Consider the following 24,221-nt stretch of genomic DNA (forward strand, 5'->3'; position numbering starts at 1 on the left):
ATTGCTGTATGGTTCAATTACAACTAAATTCCTCTCTTCTATGCCTGGAGAACTGTAACTGTGACAATGTCTGTCCGTCTGTCTGTCTTGCAGGTTTTATTTACCACACGGCTTGAGCATAGATACAGATGGAAATTATTGGGTCACAGATGTGGCTCTCCACCAGGTGAGCTTCCTGCTTGGCAGTGTTCACTGAGAAGCTGAGACCTTTCAAGTTTCAAAATGTTCCGGAGTTCACTAAAGCTTTTTCTATGGCAAAAAAAAAATTTTTTTTAGTAACAACAACAACAAAAAAAGGGACAGTCATGTCTTCGTAAATTCTGTGTGCAATTATGGGGCAACATAGACTCGGTCGGTGGCTTGTAAGCAACCAATACATTTCTCACAGATCTAAATTCTGGGCGCCTGAGACCAGGGTACCAAATGACAGAGTCCTGCTGTGGGTTTCAGACAGGCATCTTTCAATGTGTCCTTTCCTGAGGAGGGAGAAGAGAGCAAGCTCCTGGGCCTCCTCTTGCACAGACAGCAACCTTTCTCATGAGCTTTCACCGTGATGTCCTCCTTCCTTCCAGCTCCCCCCGCAGGAGAAATTGGGATTGTGACAAAAGAATTTAGAAGACATCCATGTTCAGCTGTGTCAATCCTTACTAAAGCATTTTTATTTTTTGAGCTGTGGTAGGAAGGAAAGGTCAACATGGTGTTAGGTCTCTCCTCTCCCTGTCCTCACAAGATGCTCACAGCCCCACGTGGGGCTTCCCTGTAGAACTTCAGAGTCCTTCCACTTCCTCTTCCCTCTCCACTCGGCCCATTTCCCTTGTCATTCAGTCTTATTTTTTTTTCCTCCCTTTTTTGTTGTTGCTTACATTTTGCGATTTCTTTCCTAAGCCAACTGAATTTTCTAAACATTGAAGGAAAGTCTGTATTGAATAGGCTTTCACACTTGATCACACGTTTGTCCTTTCCAAAAGATACTGTATTTCAACCACAGAGCTGTGTTATGGCCTCACACTCACACAGGATGAGCTTGTTAAATGCAATGATGGTGATGATAAGCTAGGAAAAATAGGAAAGAAGAAACCCGAGCTCCCGAGCTCCAAGGTCATAGACGTGAGTCACTGACATGTTCCCTTGAGGAATTTCAAACTCATTCTGGGGATACCTTTGCCTCGTGTGCTGTGTGATGGGTGTCAGATTGGCCAAAAAAAGACAAAATGGAGGTGTAGATAAAGACAGATTCCTATTTGGATAAGAAGAGTACGTCTTGTCACACTCTCATTGCTTGTTCAAATGACCTTTGTCATGTGTGTGTCAACGATAATTATAAAAAGTAGATAACACTTCTGCTGTTTTTGCTTTTGTTATTTTGGTTTTTTTTAAGGTGTTCAAATTGGACCCGCATAGCAAAGAAGGCCCTCTCTTAATTCTGGGAAGGAGCATGCAACCTGGGAGTGACCAAAATCATTTCTGCCAGCCCACCGATGTGGCTGTGGAGCCCAGTACTGGAGCTGTCTTCGTGTCAGACGGTTACTGTAACAGTCGGATTGTGCAGTTTTCACCAAGCGGAAAGTTCGTCACCCAGTGGGGAGAAGGTACCATTTCCCCTCTTGCTCTCCAGTCAGAATTCTGTGTCAGTAGGACCCAAGGATAGACATGGGTTTGGTTGTCTCCATATAAAATCTGTACGAATGGATTATTTTCATGAACTTGGAAACGTATAAAGCTGTTGTACTGGATTTTGAGGACTTTGAATGAACAGTGTGACTGAGGCTTTTCTTTGTCCTGTAGAGTCCTCTGGAAGCAGTCCTAGGCCAGGCCAGTTCAGTGTTCCTCACAGTTTGGCCCTTGTGCCTCATTTGGACCAGTTGTGTGTGGCAGACAGGGAAAATGGCCGAATCCAATGCTTCAAAACTGACACCAAAGAATTTGTGAGAGAGATTAAGCACGCATCATTTGGAAGGAATGTCTTTGCCATTTCATATATACCAGGTATTTAACTGTTATTGTGCGCTCTGTTGTGTCCTGTCTGCCCTTAATAAGGATTTTATTCAACGTGCTTCTTTTTTGTTGTTGTTGGGTTTTTTTTTGTTTTTTTTTGTTTTTTTGTAGTTTCTTTTTTTTTTCTTTTTTTTTTTCTTTTTTCTTTTTTTATTAACTTGAGTATTTCTTATATACATTTCGAGTGTTATTCCCTTTCCCGGTTTCCGGGCAAACATCCCCCTCCCCCCTCCCCTTCCTTATGGGTGTTCCCCTCCCCATCCTCCCCCTCTTGCCGCCCTCCCCCCAACAATCTAGTTCACTGGGGGTTCAGTCTTAGCAGGACCCAGGGCTTCCCTTCCACTGGTGCTCTTACTAGGATATTCATTGCTACCTATGAGGTCAGAGTCCAGGGTCAGTCCATGTATAGTCTTTAGGTAGTGGCTTAGTCCCTGGAAGCTCTGGTTGCTTGGCATTTCAACGTGCTTCTTAAATAACTGTTTTATTAGTCAGTACAAGATGCTTTGTATATCAGATCTGAAATATCTTAAAATTATCACTTGCATTGTAAATTACTATTCCTTTCGCAGAAATAATGAATGCTTCAAGAAAAAAAAAAAGCTGTTTGTATTGGGTTTAAAACGTTTCCAAACACCAATTATTCTTTACTTAAGTCATCCGATCTAGTTATTAAATTATTATTACTGCCTTCACACTATCAAAGATGGTAAATATCTGATAGAATCATATTCAAAATACTTCTGATTCACATTTCTTGAGAAAGTACTGACTGTCTGAGTTCTTTGTTGCTGTGAAGAGACACCATGACTGTGACAACTCTTAGAAAGGGAAACATTGCACTGGGACTGGCTTATACTTTAGAAGTTTATTCTGTTATTGTCATGGTAGGAAGCATGGTGACATTCAGGCAGACACTGTGCTTGAGAGTTCTACATCTGGACCCACAGGCATCAAACAATGTGACACTGAGCCTGGCTTGAGCATTTAAAACCTTAAAGCCCACCCGCAGAGGCACACTCCCTCCAACAAGGCCACGCCCACTCCCACAAGGCCACGCCTCCTAATAATGCCACTCCCCATTTCATGTCATTCAAGCCACCACATCGGCCAACTTATTTAAAAACAGAGAAAAATGTAAAGTAACAGAGCTTGTATCTAAATGCCAATAAAATACCAATTTCTTTAACATTGTTACATAAATTGTAATGGTTTTAAAAGTTTTCAAATGAAATTTGGAAAAAAAATACAAACTCATAAAATAAGATATGCATAATTCACATTCTAAAATAAATTACCAGAATATTTATTTGTATTAAGCCACTTAATATTTTAAGTAAAAGCTTATACACATCTGGGGATACATTGTGAACTGTATCTAGCTTTGTGTTAGCAGACATTAACTATGCTCGTCCTTTAATAGCTACACCTCTCATGCCACTAAGGCATAAAATCAAGGGCCAGGTGACTGGATGAGGAACAAGTCGGCATTCCCTGAGAAACGCGTGAAAAATGAATAAATGAAAATCTTCATTCGTGTCAACAAAAGATACATCCTGTAGTTGGCTTTACTACACATTCAAAGAATTAACTTGTCAAGAAATTTCAGTTAATAAGGAATATCATTAAATAGATAAAATATTTTTTAAATATAGAAAAAATAAGAACCCAGGTTAAAACAGAATCTAAGTGAGAGCCAGTGTCTCCCCGGGTCCTGTGGCAATAGTGTGTGCTCGGAGACGAAATGTGTTGAATATTGGTTTGCATTACACGCACTCTTTAGGCTTTGCAATGCTCAGGCCCAAACACAGAACCCATGAATGCCGGGCAAGCGCTCTACCACTGATCTATATTCTTAGCCTCTTCTAAAGTGTATTCTTTAGTGGGTTCTTTGAAAACACACCAAACCCAGTCACTATTGCTGATGCCAAGACAGCATCAGGAGCCTGATATGAATGCCTCCTAACAGGCTCTACCAGAGCCTTACTGATACAGATGAGGATGCTTGCAGCTAACCATCGGACTGAGCACAGGGACCCCAATGGAGAAGTTAAAGGACTGAAGGTTCCTGTGCAACCCCATAGGAAGAATAATATCAACAAACCAGAGCCCCACCAACCAAAGAGGTCACATGGGGGACCCATGGCTCCAGCTGCATACGTAGCAAGGGATGGCATTGTCTGGCACCAATAAAAGGAGAAGCCCTTGGTCCTGTGAAGGCTGGACCCCTCAGTGTAGGGGAATGCTAGGGTGTTGAGGTGGGAATGGGTGGGTGGGAGGGGGAGCACCCTCAAAACAGCAGGGAGAGGGATATGGGAGAGTAACAGGGAAAAGGAATAACATTTGAAATATAAATACATAAACAATCCAGGAAAAAAGAAAACGCAGTGTGCAGAGTAAGATCTCACCATTTCTCCTATTTCACCACATACGAAGAAATGTAGTTTTACCACAAGGTATCATAAGGAGGTGCTTACTTTTTTCCCTGTGACAGTTTGTCTTTAGCAATCTGAAACACCTATCTCACGTTTACAAGCTGGAGTTGTCTAAAGTCAGATTACGTCGTCTATGCTGTAATTCCCCAAGCCTTCTTGGCACTCTCCTCTTACTCTTGCTGTAGCAAGGTAGACCTTACCTAGTTTTCAAAACATAAGCAGATGCTCTGAACTGATTGGCTTTGGTAACTGAAATTCTCCCCCATTTCTACCGAGGATGCTTATTATATCTAAGGCTAAATGCCAGGGTGCATGTACATCAGTAACCTTGTATCCTAATTTCTTATGGCTGCCTACCTGGAGCAAGTTCTCCAGCGTCTTGCTTTCCTATTTATACAAAGGTTGATTATCTAACCTGTTTGGCCCAGATCACTATATTGCCTATTTGTATGATGTGCTTTCTATTCCAAGGCCAATATTAATCCATATTTTAAAGAAAGACCACGCCTCTCGTCGCAGGTTTCCTCTTTGCCGTAAACGGGAAGCCTTACTTTGGAGACCAAGAGCCCGTGCAAGGATTTGTGATGAACTTTTCCAGTGGGGAAATTATAGACGTCTTCAAGCCAGTACGCAAGGTACCTACATGCACTGCCTTGTGGAGCTGTTATAGGAAGTTGAAAATGTGAATATCAGTATTCAATTTTTCAGAGGACCTGCGATAAGTTTCTAACCGTCCTGCCTTACCTAAAATAAATGTCCTTGTCTTTCCCTAGACTGTCCGTATTTCCAGATGAATGTTAACCTGTTCAGTTCTAACGTTATAGTAGAATCGGCATACAATGACAACCTTAAACATAGCAAGTCAATATAGACGCACCGACTGACAGATGGTAGACGGACAGACATTTTATTCAGGCGGTGAAGAGACCACATTGTAAACGTACTATTATAGTTTCTTTAGCACCAGCAGGTAGATATTGGTAGTCCAAAGACTGTGATAGATAATGAGAATCGAACACAGTGCTTTGTAGGACCTGTTCGAATTCTGAACACTTGTCTAGGTGAGTGGTTAAAGGCTTCCCTGTAATTGGCCGCTGTATATTTTAACAGTGCTTTTTATGCACGCAGTGACTACAGCTAAGTGTTCCGAGGGCTTTTTCTTCCCGCAGTACTGTACATGCAGAGTAATTGTCAATAGCAAGCCCAGTACTCACGCACAATGCAGGCATGCTCTAAGGGTCCATTATCGGTAGAAAAATCAGCCTGCTGAATTGCTTAGGCGAGGGCTATTTTTCCCAAATATGGAAAGGCTTATTGGGTCTACTTAGATCAAAATGGCAACTATCGCAAGCCACTGAACAAAGAACGGCTTCTTACCATAATTCTTAAGTTGCCTGTTAGGATACGAAGATTGCTAAGTGAGGAAAAAAGAGCTATAAAATGTCTCAGAATTTAGAAATCTGTCTGTAAGAAGGTGGAGAGTCTGGGACCTATCAAAGTTAACCGTAGGTTTCAGGTTTTATACTAGATCTTAAGGATATAAGGATGTACAAGACAGGACTCCTTTGTTAGGAACAAAACAAAGTAAATATGAACTTAAGGATTCCATCCCAGGGTCTCTTCTGGTGGGTCTCTGTTTATAGTTTGCAAGCATGAGTTTTTCAGAAGAAATTCCATGTGAAAAGCAGTGTGCAACCCAGCGAAATCATTGCATCTTTTAGAAGGAAAGTCATTCCGTTGAAGGTGCATATTTTACCCACAGAGTTTTGGCCTCTCTTGATCTTTAGAGCTGCTCTTCTGTGAGCTGACGTCCTCATACTTAGGGACGAAGAAGAGAAAGCTATTATTCTTCTTACAGGTTTACAATTTGTCTTAGCAGAGTGCTTGGCTTTCTTGTTCTTTCCGTGATAGTGTCCCATATCGGGTAGGCTATTGAGTTTTAATTGAAATGCACATCTGTACACCAAAACTGAGGGAGAAGCAAAATGCCTCCGCTCATAATCATATGAATAGGTCTGAATTAGAATTTCAGAGAGCATTGTCCCTAAACATTAGCAGTCACCAGGCTCGTGATGAATAAGGCCCAGTGTGGGCAGTCAGCACGTGGAACCTGAAGAGAGGCTCCTGCTGAGACAAAATGTGTTCTTCCTTTCAGAGAACAATTTATAGTATCACCCCACATACACTGGAGAAGTAGCCTGGGTTGATTCGGTAAAATGAAACAGGTTTATGGACCTCTCAGAATTTCCACTTATTAATTTTAACCATCATAAAGATTCAAAATCTGGGTAAAGGAAATAATGTGGAATAAATAGTTACTGAAGTTGAAGGTCAAAGATCGAGTTTTACACCACCTCTTCTCCGTGCCCATCTGTTGCTGCTTCCCTCACATCGCGTGAATCTTTCTCTTCTACTATGGCAGTCTTAGGAAGTGTTCACATCTGAAAGTTTGTCCTCTTAACCTTAGGGTAAGGGAAATAAGGCAGTAAGACTAATAAAGGTGGTTTTATTCCTCCGTATGAACACTCAGGTAACCCAATACCATTCTCCTTTCTCACGTATTATTGGCATCTTTGTTAAAACTGAGGCGGCTGTGATCGTGTGAGCTTAAGCCCGGGTCTTTCATTCTATAGTGTTTCTTTTCAGTGCATGGCATGGATGCAGAGGCACGTGACTGTCCAAACTGCCCAGGAGAGATGAAGGTTAAATGATCAGCAGTATATACGCCCCACCTCTGAGGCTCAGGGAATACTGCCCAAGAGGGGACAGAGGGGACAGAGGGGACAGAGGGGACAGAGGGGACAGAGGGGACAGAGGGGACAGAGGGTAGGGAGTAAAATGGCTGTTCCAGTCATGAGCCCAGTGCAACTGTGCTTTGTACACAGAAGCTCCTGGAGAATCGGCCTGTCCTCAAGGGCACTGTCTGCTCCTGCAGAGGTCCTAAGTTCACTTCTCAGCATCCACATTGGTGGCTCACAACCACCTGTACCTCTACCTCCAAGGACGCAGTGCCCTTTCTTGGCCTCGGTGGACGCTGTGCTCACATGCGTGTACCTCCACCCAGACACAGACATATAAGAGCAATTCTAATATAATAAAAGCAGAATGGACCTGTTACAGCCAACCAGGGTGGAGCAGCTTCGTCGCCACTACTGGTTCCCTGCCTAGTGACTACCGATAAAGTATGGGAAACAGGGCATTACTCACGAGTGTGTGAGGACCCACGGCTACAAGGGTGGCCCTGGCTAAACTGATTGGGTCTCAAAACAAAACAGACAAATATGATAAATGCAGAAAGGGGACTTTAAGGGAGGAGAGAGGGTTGAAAGAGGTGGAAGGGACATGAGCGAGCTTGGGGAGCAAGACCCGTATGAAAATGTCTGAGGAGACATTTAATCATCAGTCTTCTAAAGACAGGAGAAACATGAAAGAAAAAGTAAACATGAACAGGCCACCACATACCGAACTAAACTGCCCTGAAAAAAATAAAACAACGTATGAGTTTTCCATTTTTAAAAGAATTTGGATTCAATGTCATAGGTCCCCTTAGCTTTTACTCGGTGCCTAGAACCGTGCCTCGCAGAGTCAGGATACAATGAATGACTGCCATTGACCAGGGTTGCTTTGGTGGGAAGAAAGGTCACTTTCGTTTGAGTCCCGTGCCGTGTCTAGTTGCCCTGCCATTCTGTTACCGGTTCGAGTACAGCCTCAGCCCAATAACAAATGCCTTTGCTTTGACAGCACTTCGACATGCCTCATGATATTGTGGCTTCTGAAGATGGGACTGTGTACATTGGAGACGCACACACAAACACCGTGTGGAAGTTCACCCTGACTGAAAGTAGGTTGGGCTTTTTTTAATTTGTTCACGTTTATAGCGTTTCTATCTGTAACTTCTGTCTGTTTTGTTGTTTAAAATGGGAAACAAAAACATTTGCTTTTTTTTCCTTTTCTTCTTTTACTGGATTCTTTTTTATTTACATTTCAAATGTTATCCCCTTTCCTGGTTTCCTGTCCATAACCTCCCTATCCTATCCCCCCCTTCTTCTATGAGGGTGTCCCCCCCCACCCATCCACCCACCCCTTCCCACCTCAACCCCATAAGAACAACAATACCAGTCAGCATTTGCTTTTGTTCTCTCCTTTTAAACATTGGGAATAGGAAATAGGGGCTAAAAGGGAGTCTGGGTTTGGGGTTCAGCACATGGCTGGTATCTTTGGCTTTTATTCCTCACACTACAAAGGATGCATTTGAAGAGAGATGAGAGGGTGGGAGGAGGAAGGGATAGGGTTCTTATTTGGTATCTATTTCAGGGATTAAAACTAAGTTTTTTAAAGTGGAGAGAGAGAGGGTTGTTTTGGGTTTTTTTTTTTTTTTTTTTTTTTCTTCCTGGCAGTCATTGCCTTGTTTCCAGAGACACTCTGCAGGAAATGTTTGATGTGTGAAGTAATGTCTGTTACATTAAAAGCCAGTGTTAATTCCAGTTTGGTTTCAGAAGGAAGAGACAGCTTTGGCAAAGCAGAGGTTGTCTTGCTGCCACAAGATATCACCCCACGTTGCTCTCTGTAGTGCTGGGCTCCAAGGGACAGCAGCCTCCGTCCCTGTCCCTGACACTTTGGCTTCAGCTTCCCTGCAGACACTGAGTTGATATGTTTTGATTGAACTCAGAGCGTACAGGAACTGATTTGCTCTATCAGAGTCTAGCCAATTGGTGGATGAACTGTTAGGTTTGGGAGTTGGCGGTGGGGAAGGAGAGAGACGCTGGGATAGATTATGTTAGGTTCATAGAGCAGTTTCGAGGGGACACTGAGCCGGATTATTGAGAAATAAGGCGTCTGTTAGAAAAGTTATTAATGTCACAGATAGACAGAGGAGAGGAACGACACGACAGGGACTCTGAAGAGAGTCCTGGCCACAGCACCAGAGACAGATGGAATGGCTGTGGTCTCGGAAGATAGGAAGCAGAGCTCTTGTGGCCGAAGAGGGGGTCTGCTCTGGCTATGTGAAGAAGGGCGAGGTTTCACAAGAAGAGCCCCTCGGCCCTGCTCAGGATCCCAGGCAAGAGTTAGAGGGAAGATATGTGGCCAACATCCATCTTAATGCTAAGTCCCTTCACAAATGAGAAAGGGCCCTAGGGCGTCTGATAGCCAGGGACTCACTGCGGCTCAGTAGGGTGCGCGACAGACTCTGTCAGAGGAGGTTGCTGCAGATCTGCAGGAGGGATGCCGGATGCTGGCACTGTAGTTCTGCAGGGATGTTAGAGCTCTTTCACTTCAGTGTGGACATCACTAAAAGTATGCTAAGCCTAGTCCCTGGTTTCAGGCTATAAATCAAAATCTTCCTTATTGGAATGTTTACTTGGCCGAAAACATCCAATCTCCAGAAATGCTTTTTAAATATCCTGGAGTCTAAGCGACAGGAGATAGCGGTAATTGGTAAAGCATTTAGGGAGGAGAAGTTTGAGGCATCAAAAGCTGCAGCAGATAGTTATAGTAGGTAAAGAGTTAATAAGGGCATGAAGACTTGATTGATACAATTATGTCAATAACAACACAAGTTCAAGCCGTAACGAGGAAAGAAAACAATTTGTTGGAAGAAAAGTGAAATCAGGAGTCTATAAGCTTCAATCAGATATAATGTACATTTTATATCTCGGTTTGGCCAGTGCTGTATTCAGTAACTTTTGAGTTTTGAGTTAATCTTTGAGTGACTTTTAGTGTTCTGAGGTAAGAACCCAATTAGAGTGAATATAGATTCAGTCACTGGCTATCCTGGCACAGATGTGACAAAATGGCTCATCGGGGAAAAAACGTTGTCTTAGTCAGAGTTTCTATTCCTGCACAAACATCATGACCAAGAAGCAAGTGGGGAGGAAAGGGTTTATTCAGCTTACACTTCCGCATTGCTGTTCATCACCAAAGGAAGTCAGGACTGGAACTCAAGCAGGTCAGGAAGCAGGAGCTGATGCAGAGGCCATGGAGGGATGTTACTTACTGGCTTCCTTCCCCTGGCCTTGCTCAGTTTGCTTTCTTATAGAACTCAAGACCACCAGCCCAGGGATGGCACCACCCACAATGGGCTGGGTCCTCCCCCTTGATCACTAATTGAGAAAATGCCTTACAGCTGGGTCTCATGGAGGCATTTCCTCAAGGGAGGCTCCTTTCTCTGTGATAGCTCCAGCTTGTGTCAAGCAGGCACACAAAACTACAACCAGTACAACCGTATTCTGTTCATGATTTCAGAGGGTTCAGTCGTTGGTTCTTTACAAAGGAAATCACAGCAGCAGTGTCATGTGGCACAAGAAAGCTTATGACCAAGAAGCAGGAAAAGCACAGTGCTCTGTCTTCCCAGGCCCCCGCCTGTCACCTATTTCTCACACTGCAATAAAGCTACCATATCAGTTCCACACTGGAAATAATGCGCGATTAAGTCAGAGCTGTCGAGATCTCAGAACCTCTGGAATTATCCACACAGACAAACCCAGTCCTGCCTTATCACTCCTGTAGGGGGTTCTTAATCCAGTGAGGAATGGGGGTGGGGGAGCAGGGGTCCAGCCTGTGCTACCCCAGAAGTCCCTCACCTTTCCTCTGTAAAAGTTGCCTTCAGCACTTATATTTTCAATGAGGAACCTGAAAGCATGGGCAGACAGAAATAAAACTAAAGATAGATAATCCTCAAATAACTGACAAGTTAGAATTTTAAAAAAAAGATGTGTGTGTGTGTAATACATATATAATGTATTACATATATTATATTGTATACATATTACATAATATATTTGATATGTTATAATATATAATATAATACATATAGGTACTATATAATAATATATAATACATATATTATACATATATGATATATTAATATATAATAATACATATATTATACATTAATATATAGTAATACATATATTATACATATATTATATAATAATATAATACATATAGGTATTATATAATATATTGCAATGTATTGTTACATATTATAATTAATATCATATTAATATATATTAATGTTATACATAAAATATATATAAATTTACACATATAATGCATATTATATTATATATCAATGACTATATATTAAATACCTTTTTAAAGATGAAAAAGTCTGTAGAAATATGGCCATAGTCTTTTTTTCCAGATAGTAATTTTTTTTTGTTTTATTAAGCCGTCTGTAACACCCTAGTATTTAACACTCAACAAAAGTTTGTCTTTGTCACATGAAAACAGCTATCAAAGTTCAAGTCACGAGCTATTCTTAAGCTCTCCAAGAGAAACAGGAATAATAAGGTGTGTGTGTTTTGAAAACTCTAAGTATTGCTGATATACATCTCTGACTCCTGATTTAAGAGCAGTACACTGTAGTATAAAGCTTCAGGTTAAAAATCCCTTCAGCATAATGGAGATCAGAATAAATTAGGGAAGCTGGACCTCTGGCCTGGGGAGTTGTCAGTGTTTGCAGTCTAGTGTTTCGTCAACTTCACAGAAGACTGCTGTCCTGCTTGGCCTCTCTGCTGCTGTGTTAAACACAGACCAAAACTGACCTGGTTAGGCTGTGAGTTTGAATGGCATTTTTATTAAGCCACTGAGGGAAGTAACCTGGAAGAAAAAACCGAAGCAGAGACCGTAGAGGGCTGCTGTTTGGGGGCTCGACTCCATTCCTTGATCAGTCCTCCTCCTCACATAATCCCAGAATCACCTATCCCAGGGCGGCACTGCCCACAGTGGGCTTGGACCTCCCACACCAATCTTTAATCAAAACAATGCCCTACTTTCATGCCCACAGCCAAGCTGATGGAGCAGTTCCCTGGCAGGGGTTCATCTTCCAAGGTGACACTGGTTCCTGTCAAGGTGACCAAAACGAACCAGCATAGCCTGTGTTCCAGCATGGCACTGTTCTAGAATTGTATGCCTTCCCAGTGAGGAATCTCCCCACACACTTTCAAATTAATAAAGGGAAAAGCTCTTTAATTATATCAGGTGACTGGCCCTGCCTGAAGCACAGAAGAGAACCAGCCTGTAACAGAGAAATTTACCAGTTCATGCAGATCTTAGATTGATCTATTCCGCAAACACTGCCATCCCTGAGTCTCTTTTAGGTCTAGTCCCCAGCTAAGACTTTGAACAATTTAAACACAGACAGGATGCTGCAAGACGAGGTATTTAGATTGATGGGAAATGTGTGCAGCAAAGATAGCGTCTGAATTATTCCTTAAGTGCACCAGTGTTCCTGCTGTTACCAATAGCTGTTACCCAGGATCATCTCACACACTTGGCAGACTTGTCCTTTTTCTGGTGACAGCACCGGGGGTTTAATGGTAGAGCAGGACTTAAAGGTGGGGCGGCCCTGTGCTGTTCGCATGCATGTGTTGTGTTTTATAAAAAAAGAGAGGCCAAGGAATGTGTTTGGTAGAAGTGGGGTATACTGTGGGGGAAGCAGGTGCCTCTGCAGGCCCAAGATGAGGCACCCCTTCCCCCTCAGGGAGGAGCCATAGGACTTACAGAATAGAGTTTATTTAAGGCATGGGGTGGAGAGTTGAGGGGGGGAGGGAGGGAGAGAGAGAGAGAGAGAGAGAGAGAGAGAGAGAGAGAGAGAGAGAGACAGACGAGCCCAGCAAGGAGTGCATGAAGAGACAGGGGAGGGTGGAAGGCAGGTGGGGGAGTGGAATGGGGGAGAGAAGGGACAGAGGGGAAAGAGGGGAAGAGAGCAAGAAAAAGAGGAGGGGGCGAGCAGCCCCTTTTATAGAGAGTCAGGCACGCCTGTCTGTTGCCAGGTAACTGTGGGCGGAGCCTAGAAGGAATGCTAACACAGTTAACTGCTCACTGGGGCTGTAGTCTTTGGGCGAAGAACATTCATTAGCAGAAGTGATTTCTCAGCAACCCTAAAATGAACTTCAATAATGGCACTGAATTTTTTTTTTTCCTCACGGTTTCCTAAGAAGTCTGGTTAGTTCACTGCATATTCACTGCATACCTTCCAGTCATATTGGAGTCAGCACACGTTTGTGAAATTCTACTTTGCATAACTTAATAATCTAAGCAAGTTTATTGATAAACCCCACAATATTCATTTCTCACTTCAAGTTTCTTATGCATCAGTAGAAACAGCCTTCGCTGTAAGACGTCGTCCATGGGCAAATGACGTAAGCAAGGGAGTGGTAAAACCTCTGAACTGAACCATTCCATTCCTTGGGTAGAAAGAAAGCTCTGTTGGGGATCAAACTGCCTGCCGAGGCTGTCTATCTCTGAGGCCCGGAGCACAGAGAGAAGCAAAATGGTGGAAAAGCAAGTGGATTGTATCTAACTGTCAGCCGAGTGGAAGGGAGCCTTTGAGCTGACACAGACTGTTCAGATTAAGTGGGAATTAGATGCTCTTGTCCTAGATAGTTGACCTTTGGGAGCAGATTGAGGAAGTTCCAGTGAACAGAGAAGCCTGAGGAATGCTGAACTGAACATCTGTTTACCCAATAACAATCCTCTGTTTACCAGCTCTGAGACCTTCTGTTTAGGACACTGTCAACCAGCACTGCCATCTGGGAGGGGCAAGAGGGAGTGAGAGGGTGGGGGTGTTGTAAACAGAATTTTGTCACCAACTCTGCCATTTGAACCTAACAATCAGAACTACCTGATATTTTAGAAACATGTAATGTTATGAGTTCTCAAAGGAAAACCCTATCCTGAATAAGTTATCAAAACTATTACCTCAACTTACCTAAGAAGGTTTCATGAAGGAATCATGATCTTGACCTCTAGCCTTTTGGAAATATATGTAACTGAACAAAACTGATATGAAGGTTAAGTTTTAAATGTTCTTTTCGGGGATTCTGATTCTTCTCTTGTTGTGCCGTTACAGAAATGGAGCATCGGTCAGTTAAAAAGGCTGGCATTGAAGTCCAGGAAATCAAAGGTTGGTCAGAGTCCTCTCTTAACTGTGAAACTTAAAGCTCTTTTGAGATTATTTTTGACTCTTGATTGCAGCTTAAAAATTATCAGGCTAAAAATATAGGATGTGGTAAATCATCACTCCCCTCTGCTTTGTGCTAAGCCCTTAAGCCCTCATGTCTCGACTTCTTTGTGTGTTGAAGGAAATAGTCATAAGGACCTCCAATCATCGCTGATTCTCAGTAATGGAATATAGATGAGGATTTAAGAAATCTATAACCCATGAGCCAGAGATATGCAGAAAGGAAAATATTCAGCTAGTCGTATTGGGAAGTATTTTTGACTTTATGTAAGGTAGAAAGGGGAAAAAAAAGGTAGAAAGGAAAAAAATATTTTTGGTATGCTAGAAAAGCCTGCATGAGCTCTCATGTACACAAGTGGAAAACTTTGTGGGCAACTTTCATTTGATACGAAACATTAGCATGTCCGCCAGTCAACTCCTCTCAGCACCGCGTAGTCAACAAGATTGACTGGGGGCGTCTTTGTAAAAGACAATGTAGTAAACCTGAGAGAAAAGACAGGACACCTGACCTCAGGGAAGTCACTGCCCAGGTAAATGCTAGAGAGAAAGAATACCCACATCTCCAAGTCCTCATACCCATTGACACACAGTATCCAAAATGAGCTTAGCTCCGGGTGAGTGGCTACTATTCCCTTTCAAAATCTCTGACAAATTACTTTTCCCTGCCCGAGAACCACTTTGAATTTGATACTTTTTCTACAATGTGTAGGCTTTTGACTGGTGCTTGTGGTTAACGGCTCCTCCTAAGCCAATTCCACTCTTCAGACTTAACCCCAGGGTGAAGGGGTTCAGACTGAAGTCCAAGCATCTTTGGTGTCTTGCTCGTGGCAGTAGGTTAAAGAGACAAGCGAAGAAGCCAGAAGCAAAAGGAAGTTGACGTAGGCAGAAAGGAAAGGCCGCAGCAGGCTCAGCTCAGCATTGAGAAAGCTGAAGTAACATTGTAGCAAAAATAACTGTGGTGTTTGACATTTGTAGATTCTAAGGGACAATATTGAGTGACATTCCTCTTACTCAAAAAACAGACACAAGCCTTAAATCATCGCCAGTTTATTATTGATGTTATGTTTATCCCCAAATAAGGGTGATAGAAAAGATATTGCCGTTAATAACAGCTATTACTGGAACACTCTAAATGGACAAGGCAAACATTATCAAATGTCACCGTTATATTAACCATATGATATTTATCTTACATAGAAGGAACTAGGGATGGGTATTACTGAGGAGACATGTTTAAGTCAAGTTTTAAATGCAGGTCTGTCTGATGTCCGATCCTGTGCTCTTAATCAAAACATCAATCCATTCATTATAAATTCTTCCAAGAAACGCAAGTTAGGAGTGATTTGCAGTGCGTGTTGAAATCTCTAGAACTTTAAATGATTTTAATCTATTTCTGTTTAAATATGTTCCACCACAACACTCTTGATGGTAATATACTAGCTGGCATGTTGAGAACTGCCCAACTACCCTGACCTCTGACCTCACCTTGGCTGCTGGATGAAGAGAAAACAGTGAATCTGTTCAGATGGAAACTCCCCTGTCTGGTGGCAGAATCCAGAAGTCGGAATAATAAATCTTATTGAAATGTCTGCCTTGAAAGCCCAGTTTTACTAGTCGGGAATATCCCAACTCAAATGGACATGCTCTGCTCCTTGAACCCAAATCATTCTCATCTTTTCTAAGATTATATTCATATTCCAAGAGAAATACAGATCATGCTGGATCTCTAGAGATTATCGTTCATCAAAAGCATGAGGCTAACCTTTGTAACAAAGGCCAAAGCAAATTCATAGTTGGCAGCAGGGGTGTTTGTTAGTTTTATAACTCTAAATGCCAGTTCCCTTTGATGATACTTCTCTCCACAAGTGTTTGCATAAGTAAGCAATTCTAACAAGGCTTCAGAACCAGCATTTCAAGGGAGTCTCAGAAATAACTGGAGATGACACAAAGCTTATGGCAAGGGTTAAGAAGTTCAAATAGAGTCACTAGGAATGAAATGCATAGCTCACGCAGTCCCCTGTGCAGCCGGGTGAAGGTGACAATCGTGATCAGTCTCCAAGTAGAGAGAAGAAAAAAGAAAACTGTCAAGTGCACCTTAGGCCTTATGGAGGGAGCCCTTTAGAAAGGGCTGAGAGGGCGAAGGTGGACCATGCATGAGAATGAAGTTCCTTTATGCTGTATATAGATAGCTCTCATGTTTTCCTAAGTTACATGCTAATGTGTTTTCCAAAATCTCCATCTTTCAGTTGTGTCTGTCACTAGCTAGGTAACAGTTACTGTATTACTGCATTGAGAATGTCCCTTCTTTCCTGTCTATTATTCCCATTGTTCTTATTAAAGAAGAAAGTCTGCATGGGGGTGCCAGGGTGTGGGGAGGTGTTCAGGTCTACAAACACACACACACACACACACACACACACACACACACTCATTAACATGCATGCAAACATGCATGCACACAGCTGCATGCATGATATTGCATGCAGTGGATGACTGAAAGAACCAGCTTGATATTCATAGAAAGCAGATGACACAGCGATGAACTTGCTAAGTGACACACCACTTTAGACTTGGCTTCCACAGTTGTGGTATTTTGGATGTTATCTACTAAAAATACAGTATCATTCTAACATTTGGAATAAACTGAGATGTGTTTACAATTTAGAAGGGGTTTTTTTTCTTTTCTTTTTTTTTTAAGACGGTCATTTTAAAATGTCTTATTGCAAAGGCAAAATGAATAGATAAATAAAAGACTAAAATAACAGAGATATACAAATGCTATGTGATCACCCTCACAATGGAGGACAGATAACTCCCCCTTTAAGAAACACTGCTTTGGAGAAGAAAAAAAAATACTTCTTAAACAGCTTTTAAAACCATGTTTATTTCTGTATAGCTAGAGATGCTTTGACAGCTGCTGGTTTTATAAGACTGTGAGACACTGTCGTTCTAGGCAGGCTGCATGTGGCATATTCTATGCTGGGAGAGGATCATGGTCTATTCCCTTTTATCTTCCAAAATTCAGGCATAGGCTAATTTTAGAGTCTTTCTACCTCCTCGCGCCTGATCACCAGGGATGCTCTAAACTATGGGAACACATAGTAAAGAAATTTCAGATAAAGAGTGAAGCGATACCCTTTGGGCTGTGTATCATTTGAGTGGGGTCCCTAGCCTCCTTGGCGGTGCTATGTTGGACTTTTCACCTTACCTACGCGGTCCTCTCGGAACGGCAATATTGCTTTTCTTTCTAAGACACCGAGACATTTTAAAACTAACCTAAAAACGAATCTTAAAAAAATAGAACCTTTTAAAACCTAAACATATTTCGGTGTATTCCAAATGTTAGAACAAGCAAGTATTTTTAGTAGATTACATCCAAAATGCCAGAACTGTGGAAGCCAAGAATGTCTAAAGTGGGGTGTCACTTAGCAAGTTTGTTGTCGTGTCTCTTCTGCTTTCTATGAATGCTAGGCTGATTCAGTCTATAACCGACATCGTCTGTGGGCCTCTCCGTTTAATATAGCTCAGTCTGGCTGTGCCTCATCAGTGACACAGGGTGTAAACTGGCATAAGCATTGTGGCAAAAGCAGAAGTAACAAAAAAAAAATACTGGCTAATAAGTCCACTAGCATCTACGGCTTTCAAATAGAAAATTACATACATTCTTGAGTACCAGGATGCAAATAGGTCTTATATTTAACCCCGTGATCCCATACTCGAAACTCTTCTTCCTGTTTACACGTGGAACAGTTTTAAATATAAAATAATTGCACCTGTATCTTCTGTGATAACAAAGAAGAGGGCAGAAAAGCGGTCAGGCCTGTGAACTAATCCTTTTCCTCCCGCGCTCTTTACATTTTGAGAGCCAGGCACGTGAGCCTGTGGAAGTGTAGTCTCTGCTTTCGTAAAGTAGAGGGAACGAAATGAAGACGTTAGGGCTGTCAGGAAAACGGTGAGCATGGTGCCTGCTCACGAGCTTTGTGTGTGGATTAGAGAGCAAGACCAGATACACCGCAAGGGCTCAGTGAGGGAAGAAAGGTAGGTCAGGACACTGAAGCGAGCACTGTCACGTCTCCATGTGTTTGTATCATCAACCGGATGGGAAGTGTCCTGAGGATTTCAGAACCATAGGTCCAGCAAACCATCGGCATAATACAGAACATTAACCAATTTTCCCAATCGTGCTCATCTGTTCCTGCCAGTTTGTGGATGGCCGAGGTTCTCTGCAGCATGTGGTCTGTACTGTACTGAAGCAGAGAGCTGTAAAGTCAGGAACTAAGGTTCTGGGAGCCTTGGGAAGTCTTTCAGCAAACGGGGCTGTCACGTTTCTCCTGGCTACATTCTTAGCTGTTGCACATTATAATTTGCTGTAGTGATTATTGCCGCCCCTTCTGTAGCCTCTACAGCTTCCTTATGTCGGCTTCTCAATGGTGTGTGAGGCCTGATACCTACCCAGCTCCTCTTAGCGGCTTGGAAAGTTGATACATTATATCCGTTACCAATAAAATGATAGATATTGCACCCACACTTTGCTGAGAACTATATAAAAGAGCACAAAGGGACAGCTGATTTTGTCTTTGTCAGTCTAGAATTAATGTCTGTTAACTACGTAGACAGTACTAAAACTTCACAATACCTAAAAGAAATCCTTAAAGTAAAGAACTAGTGAACCAAATACTTACAAAACACCTTCTTGGTGGCCCACCTTTAAACCTGACAGTATTGTGAAGTAGATTATGCCACCGCTTTACAAGCGAGACTTTGTGACACCAAGATAACTAACTTGCCCAAAGTTATTCTGCTAGTGCACCCGAGCTCAACCAGGATTGACTGCAGTAGGTGCCCCAGCTCCTTTCCCCTATATAGCGAAGTGTGTGCTCTTAATCTCATGTGTCTGAGCCTTGGGAAAAAAAATGCAAATGACATGTATTTTATGGAGTTGAGAGCGAATTACAGGTAAATCGAAGATGACCATGGGGAAGGCAAAATCTGTATAGTAGCCACCATAACTGCTGTTGACGTCATAGATACCAGCATGACAACGTGACCCCCACATCCTGTGGTCTCCAGAAGTTCTTGGAGAGCCCTTGTTGATATGACTGGGTAAGGGTGGGTGAGAGTGTTTGAAATATTTAAATCAGTTGCAGACTGTGAACTCTTCTTTCCCTGAAGAAGCCGAGGCAGTTGTTGAACCCAAAGTGGAGAACAAACCCACCTCCTCAGAATTGCAGAAGATGCAAGAGAAACAGAAACTGAGCACAGAGCCCGGCTCGGGAGTGTCCGTGGTTCTCATTACAACCCTTCTGGTTATTCCTGTGCTGGTCCTGCTGGCCATTGTCATGTTTATTCGGTGGAAAAAATCAAGGGCCTTTGGAGGCAAGTAAAACGAACACCTTGAATTTGGAACCTGCCTTTGCAAGCATGTCTGGCCTAGTTATCAATAGGACCTCCATCATGGTTGATCTGTTTGGTTTGACTTAGATTGGTTTACATGCTCTCTACCTTGTTACAATATGGCTGTCTGTGTCTCAAAAGGTGACTATAATTAATATTGAATATAACATAGCTCTGGAGCCTCTGAAATTTTGGTAGTTTGATTATATTATACCTTTGCCCATTGCCTTGTAGCAGTTGGCTTAAGCCCAAATAATATCACCGTGGTAAGCTGTGAGGTTGAAGGTCCACTCTAAATTAGCTTGTAGATCAGGGAGAAGGACACACCTGCTGTTAGGAATGAGGCAACACTCACCATACTTGGGTTGGGTATCTTGAGGCTACGTTCTTTCCCCCATCAGATTGGCTCTGGCTTCTAGTTGCATGACATTGGGCAAGTTACTTCATCTCTCTAAACCTGTTTCTTCATGGACAAAAACGAGAATAAGCAATAAGGTCGTGTAAAATTGAAGTAGCATAACGGTCAGTAAGCATTTTCCAAGTGTCTGGGACCAACTATGTGTCCAATACCATTAGCAAGTATAGAGAGTAATCTTGGCAAGAGAGGTGGAAAGGAGATGACCATTCTCAAGACTCTGCCTTAACCAAAATCCTCAAGACCTAACAAACCACTTGGTTTTTGAATAGTCCTAAGCTTGACACTCCTAACTGAACAAGGCAGGGTGCACTACCAAAGTCAGTCTTCTTAAAAATAACCCTCACAGTATGAGACCTATTCAGGATATTCAAGTAATTAATTGAAGCTGTCCTTATATTGTACCTCTGAGTAGCAACCTCCAGGTCTTAAGGCAAAGGTCTATGGTTATATCTGGGAAGGAAACTGTGGGACAGAGTGGGAGGCAACATTCAGTCAGGAAACAAAGTCTGGTCTTGTTGGAGACCCAGATAGCCATGGCAGTGATTCAGGTGCCCATGGGGAAAGCCTTGACACACAAGAAGGCATGAAACAGACAGTGGAAAGAAGGTTCCACTCAGTAAGTCGCGAAAGCGATGAGTCTTAGATTTCCCTTAACTTTTTTATTTTACTTCAAACAAATCTTTGAAAACAGGATAGTTAACTCTTCCCTCCCCTCCCCCCCCTGAAAAAAAGACTATCTGAAATTATCAGGAAGTTAATCAGGCATAAGTTTTAAAAGAACAATCGTGTTATTGATGTGTGGTATTTAATGACTGTGCCTAGGATGAACAGTTCTTCACACTATCTGTTCAATAAGATAATTGTTGAAAAACAAACAAACAGGAACAGATGAGTAGATGAAACTTGGAATGTAGATGACACAGAAGAGATATCTAAAGCCGTAAGGGAAGATGATAATGTAGGGACAGCGATAACGGATATTAGGACTACATAAAGCCTTGTACGCACGGCAGGACTCTGGGATGCTGAACCCCCAAAAATAGGAGAGGGAGCCACTTTAGGGAGCCAGGAAGGCTTGTTTTCCTGCTTGCTCTTAGGAACATAGAACAGTGGCATAAAGCCATGTGGGAAGGTAGCAACCCAGGTCAAGCCATATGAAAGTGTTGCTGTCCCTCCATGTTTTACTTAGCAACATTGTAATTGCATGCAGTTCTGCTGCGTTGGTAGATTGATTAGCTTGCCACTATTTTCAAATGTGTTTTTTCTTTCCCATTGGATTTTATCTAATTTTTCAACCCAATCCCACCCCAAGGATTTTTCCTGATCCAACACACCCTGGTTGTGTATTATATTGCTCTTCCAGCCAGACACCAAAGCAGGCATGGGGCAAGCATGCTTGGCGAAGGAACGCACTATGTCTTTGTGGAACTGAGTCTGATTTTTGGCTTTCCGACAGTTCTCCTCCTTCCTCTGCCTTGTTTTCTACCTGTCCGCTGCCGCCTGCCTTTTAGCTCTCTTCATGAAGCTACCCTGCACCCTAACGCTTCTCTGAGCATAGCCCAGGAAGGAACGGGGAGACCAAGGCAAAACGTCTAGGAAGAGACATACCAAGGGGACAGTGGGAGTCCTTTGGGACCTCTGCATCCCCATAAAAAGAGAAAATGATTGATCTTGGGGACAAGAGCCCCAGAGGGATGACTGAAGTCGTGGAAACTATACAGGGTTTCCCGTCATTCCCATTTATTTAAGCTTCAGATGAAGAACAGAATCCAATTCCAAAATAGGATTGCCCACTGCTGTTCACAGAAAGGGTAAAGCTTAACACATATCCCTAAATTGTTGGAATAAAAGCTTCCAATTTTTATTTATAATATTTTGCTAACTTAATTCTATCCCAATAAAAACTGTTGACGTTAGCACATTTTTACCATTTCATATAATACACCCCCTTATATGTCAGAGATATGGAAAGATGAATATGACCTCATTTCTTGGAGAAAAAAAAAACCTGAGGCTCAAGGCATGATAATGTCAAAATTGCAGTCTATAAGAGACACAGACAAGAGTTTACCCCTTATTACTTTGCAATTTCCACAATTTTCAGCCTTCTTTATGCTTCTCAATAGCATATAAACCTTTTTAAACTGCACGTAAATAAAATTTATTAGCCATTTGTAAGTTCCCGATTTTATGATGAACGTTGAGCCCTTGGATAGAAAAGGGTGAGAGACACATTTAAAAATGGGCCGTCTTTTTTTCCCCTTTGTCTCGTCTTGTTTTGTTTAAAGCAGATCATGACCGCAAGCTCGAGTCAAGTTCTGGAAGAGTCCTGGGAAGATTCCGAGGTATGCCTGTGACCTTTCAGAATCTCTGTGTCTGGCCCAGAGTCAGCGAGCTCGTGTCTCGCAAAGAACCAGGCACTGTGTCATAGTTTGACTCTGAAAATCCAGCCCCTAGTGGGCAGTTAGTGTCCCAGCATAAATGCAAAGGGAAGACCGGGAAGCGTGGGCCTCCCCGCATCCTGCCCTGCTCTGTTTCTCTTTTCCAATCGCCATTCTGCAGCTTCTCCTCCCTCCCCCCCACAACCCCCCATCTGTTTGCTTTTGTCTTTGGTAAACTTCCTGTCTGGTAGAGCGGTCAGTGCTTGTCTCAGGGAAGATGACCTTTTCAGAGTCGTGGAAATGAGAAGCAGCTCAGGGGTTGCCAATTCAGGGGAGCTGTGGAGAGACAGACAGTGAAAATGGGTCTGAAATATCTCTGCAGAAACTCACTCCCGGGGAATTTCAGGATTTGATCCTTTACTTCGGTAAAGTCTGTTGAGCAATATCCATCTGGTTGTGTAAGGGAAATCTCTTTGAATACCATTCTTTAAAAAAAAAAATCTACCCTCTTCCATTCCCAATTTCTGTCTCTGTTTAATGTTTGAAATTTTACGAGGAAACAGACTTGTTTGTGCAACTTTTAACTCCACTGTGGCGACTGATTTCTTTCCCCCCAGGAAAGGGAAGCGGCGGCTTAAATCTGGGAAATTTCTTTGCAAGTCGAAAAGGCTACAGCAGAAAAGGGTTTGACCGAGTGAGCACAGAGGGGAGTGACCAAGAGAAAGATGAGGACGACGGAACTGAGTCTGAAGAGGAGTACTCGGCCCCGCTGCCCAAGCCTGCACCTTCCTCCTGAGCTCCAGCCTTCGCCCGGGTAGCTGGACTGAGGTTTACCAGGATGCCCAGACTCCTTCCCCTTTAGCGCGTGTAAAGTTCTGTGCATTTGATTGTAAACTGTACTCGTCAGTGTGGGACTGTACACACCTTATTTACTTCATTTGGCTCCGTTGGCTTCTGTTCTCTAGGTGAGGAGTTCCCCACCAGTTCACTCCAGTGCCATTGTCTTTATATGAACTTAGCGTAGAGAAGCCGCCCTCCTCTTCCAAGGTAGCGCTCCAACCCCCGAGGGAAGTTTAGCTCATTCACATTTGGAGACGTTTTAGTTGGTGGATGTAAATAGCCCTATTCTCTGCTTGAACACAGTATTCTCCCAGTCCACACCCATCGCCAGTGTCTTTCTTTGGTGCCTTTCCTGTTCAGCATTCTCAGCCTGTGGCAGTGAAGAGAACCAACCTGCCACACGACGAAAAGCTGCTAAATCTCCTTCTATTTTTTTAAAATCACTAACATTATATTGCAATGAGAGAAATTTTAAAAAGTCTCTATTTAAATTCTTTTTTTAAATTTCTCCTCAGTTGGTGTGTTTCCGGGATGTCTTATTTTTAGATGGTTACACTGTTAGAACACTATTTTTCAGAATCTGAATGTAATTTGTGTAATAAAGTGTTTTCAGAGCATTAGCAAGTCAGTGTATTTTGTGATTTTTTTTGGCATGTGTACAATATTTTATACACATCTTTTAGTAATTACACAAGTCAGTGAGCGATACTAGGTCATTCTTTTCAACCAAAAGAATTGTTTTGAGTAGAATTTAGAAGATAGTTTTATGGGACCAAGATAGAGCGAGAACTATG

General features: G+C 42.5%; 1 protein-coding gene across 31 annotated transcripts in view; it reads left to right on the top strand.

The window, feature by feature from the left end:
• Positions 1 to 24,051, top strand: part of Pam (peptidylglycine alpha-amidating monooxygenase) — a 273,476-nt gene extending 249,425 nt beyond the window's left edge. For 8 of the 31 annotated variants that reach the window (XM_039083038.2, XM_063266687.1, XM_017596286.3 and 5 more), the window contains 9 exons: positions 94 to 166; positions 1,379 to 1,589; positions 1,786 to 1,986; positions 4,947 to 5,062; positions 8,169 to 8,268; positions 14,284 to 14,337; positions 19,567 to 19,770; positions 22,495 to 22,551; positions 23,205 to 24,051. In XM_039083038.2, the coding sequence (XP_038938966.1) occupies positions 94 to 166; positions 1,379 to 1,589; positions 1,786 to 1,986; positions 4,947 to 5,062; positions 8,169 to 8,268; positions 14,284 to 14,337; positions 19,567 to 19,770; positions 22,495 to 22,551; positions 23,205 to 23,383 (1,195 nt within the window). In that variant the 3' untranslated portion in view covers positions 23,384 to 24,051. The remainder of the gene's footprint in view (positions 1 to 93; positions 167 to 1,378; positions 1,590 to 1,785; positions 1,987 to 4,946; positions 5,063 to 8,168; positions 8,269 to 14,283; positions 14,338 to 19,566; positions 19,771 to 22,494; positions 22,552 to 23,204) is intronic. The other 23 variants (XM_039083040.2, XM_063266686.1, XM_063266688.1 and 20 more) reach the window with 8 other exon arrangements.
• Positions 24,052 to 24,221: the final 170 nt, after the last annotated feature.

This window comes from Rattus norvegicus, chromosome 9 (assembly GCF_036323735.1).
Source record: "Rattus norvegicus strain BN/NHsdMcwi chromosome 9, GRCr8, whole genome shotgun sequence".
NCBI classification, from domain to species: Eukaryota; Metazoa; Chordata; class Mammalia; order Rodentia; family Muridae; genus Rattus; species Rattus norvegicus.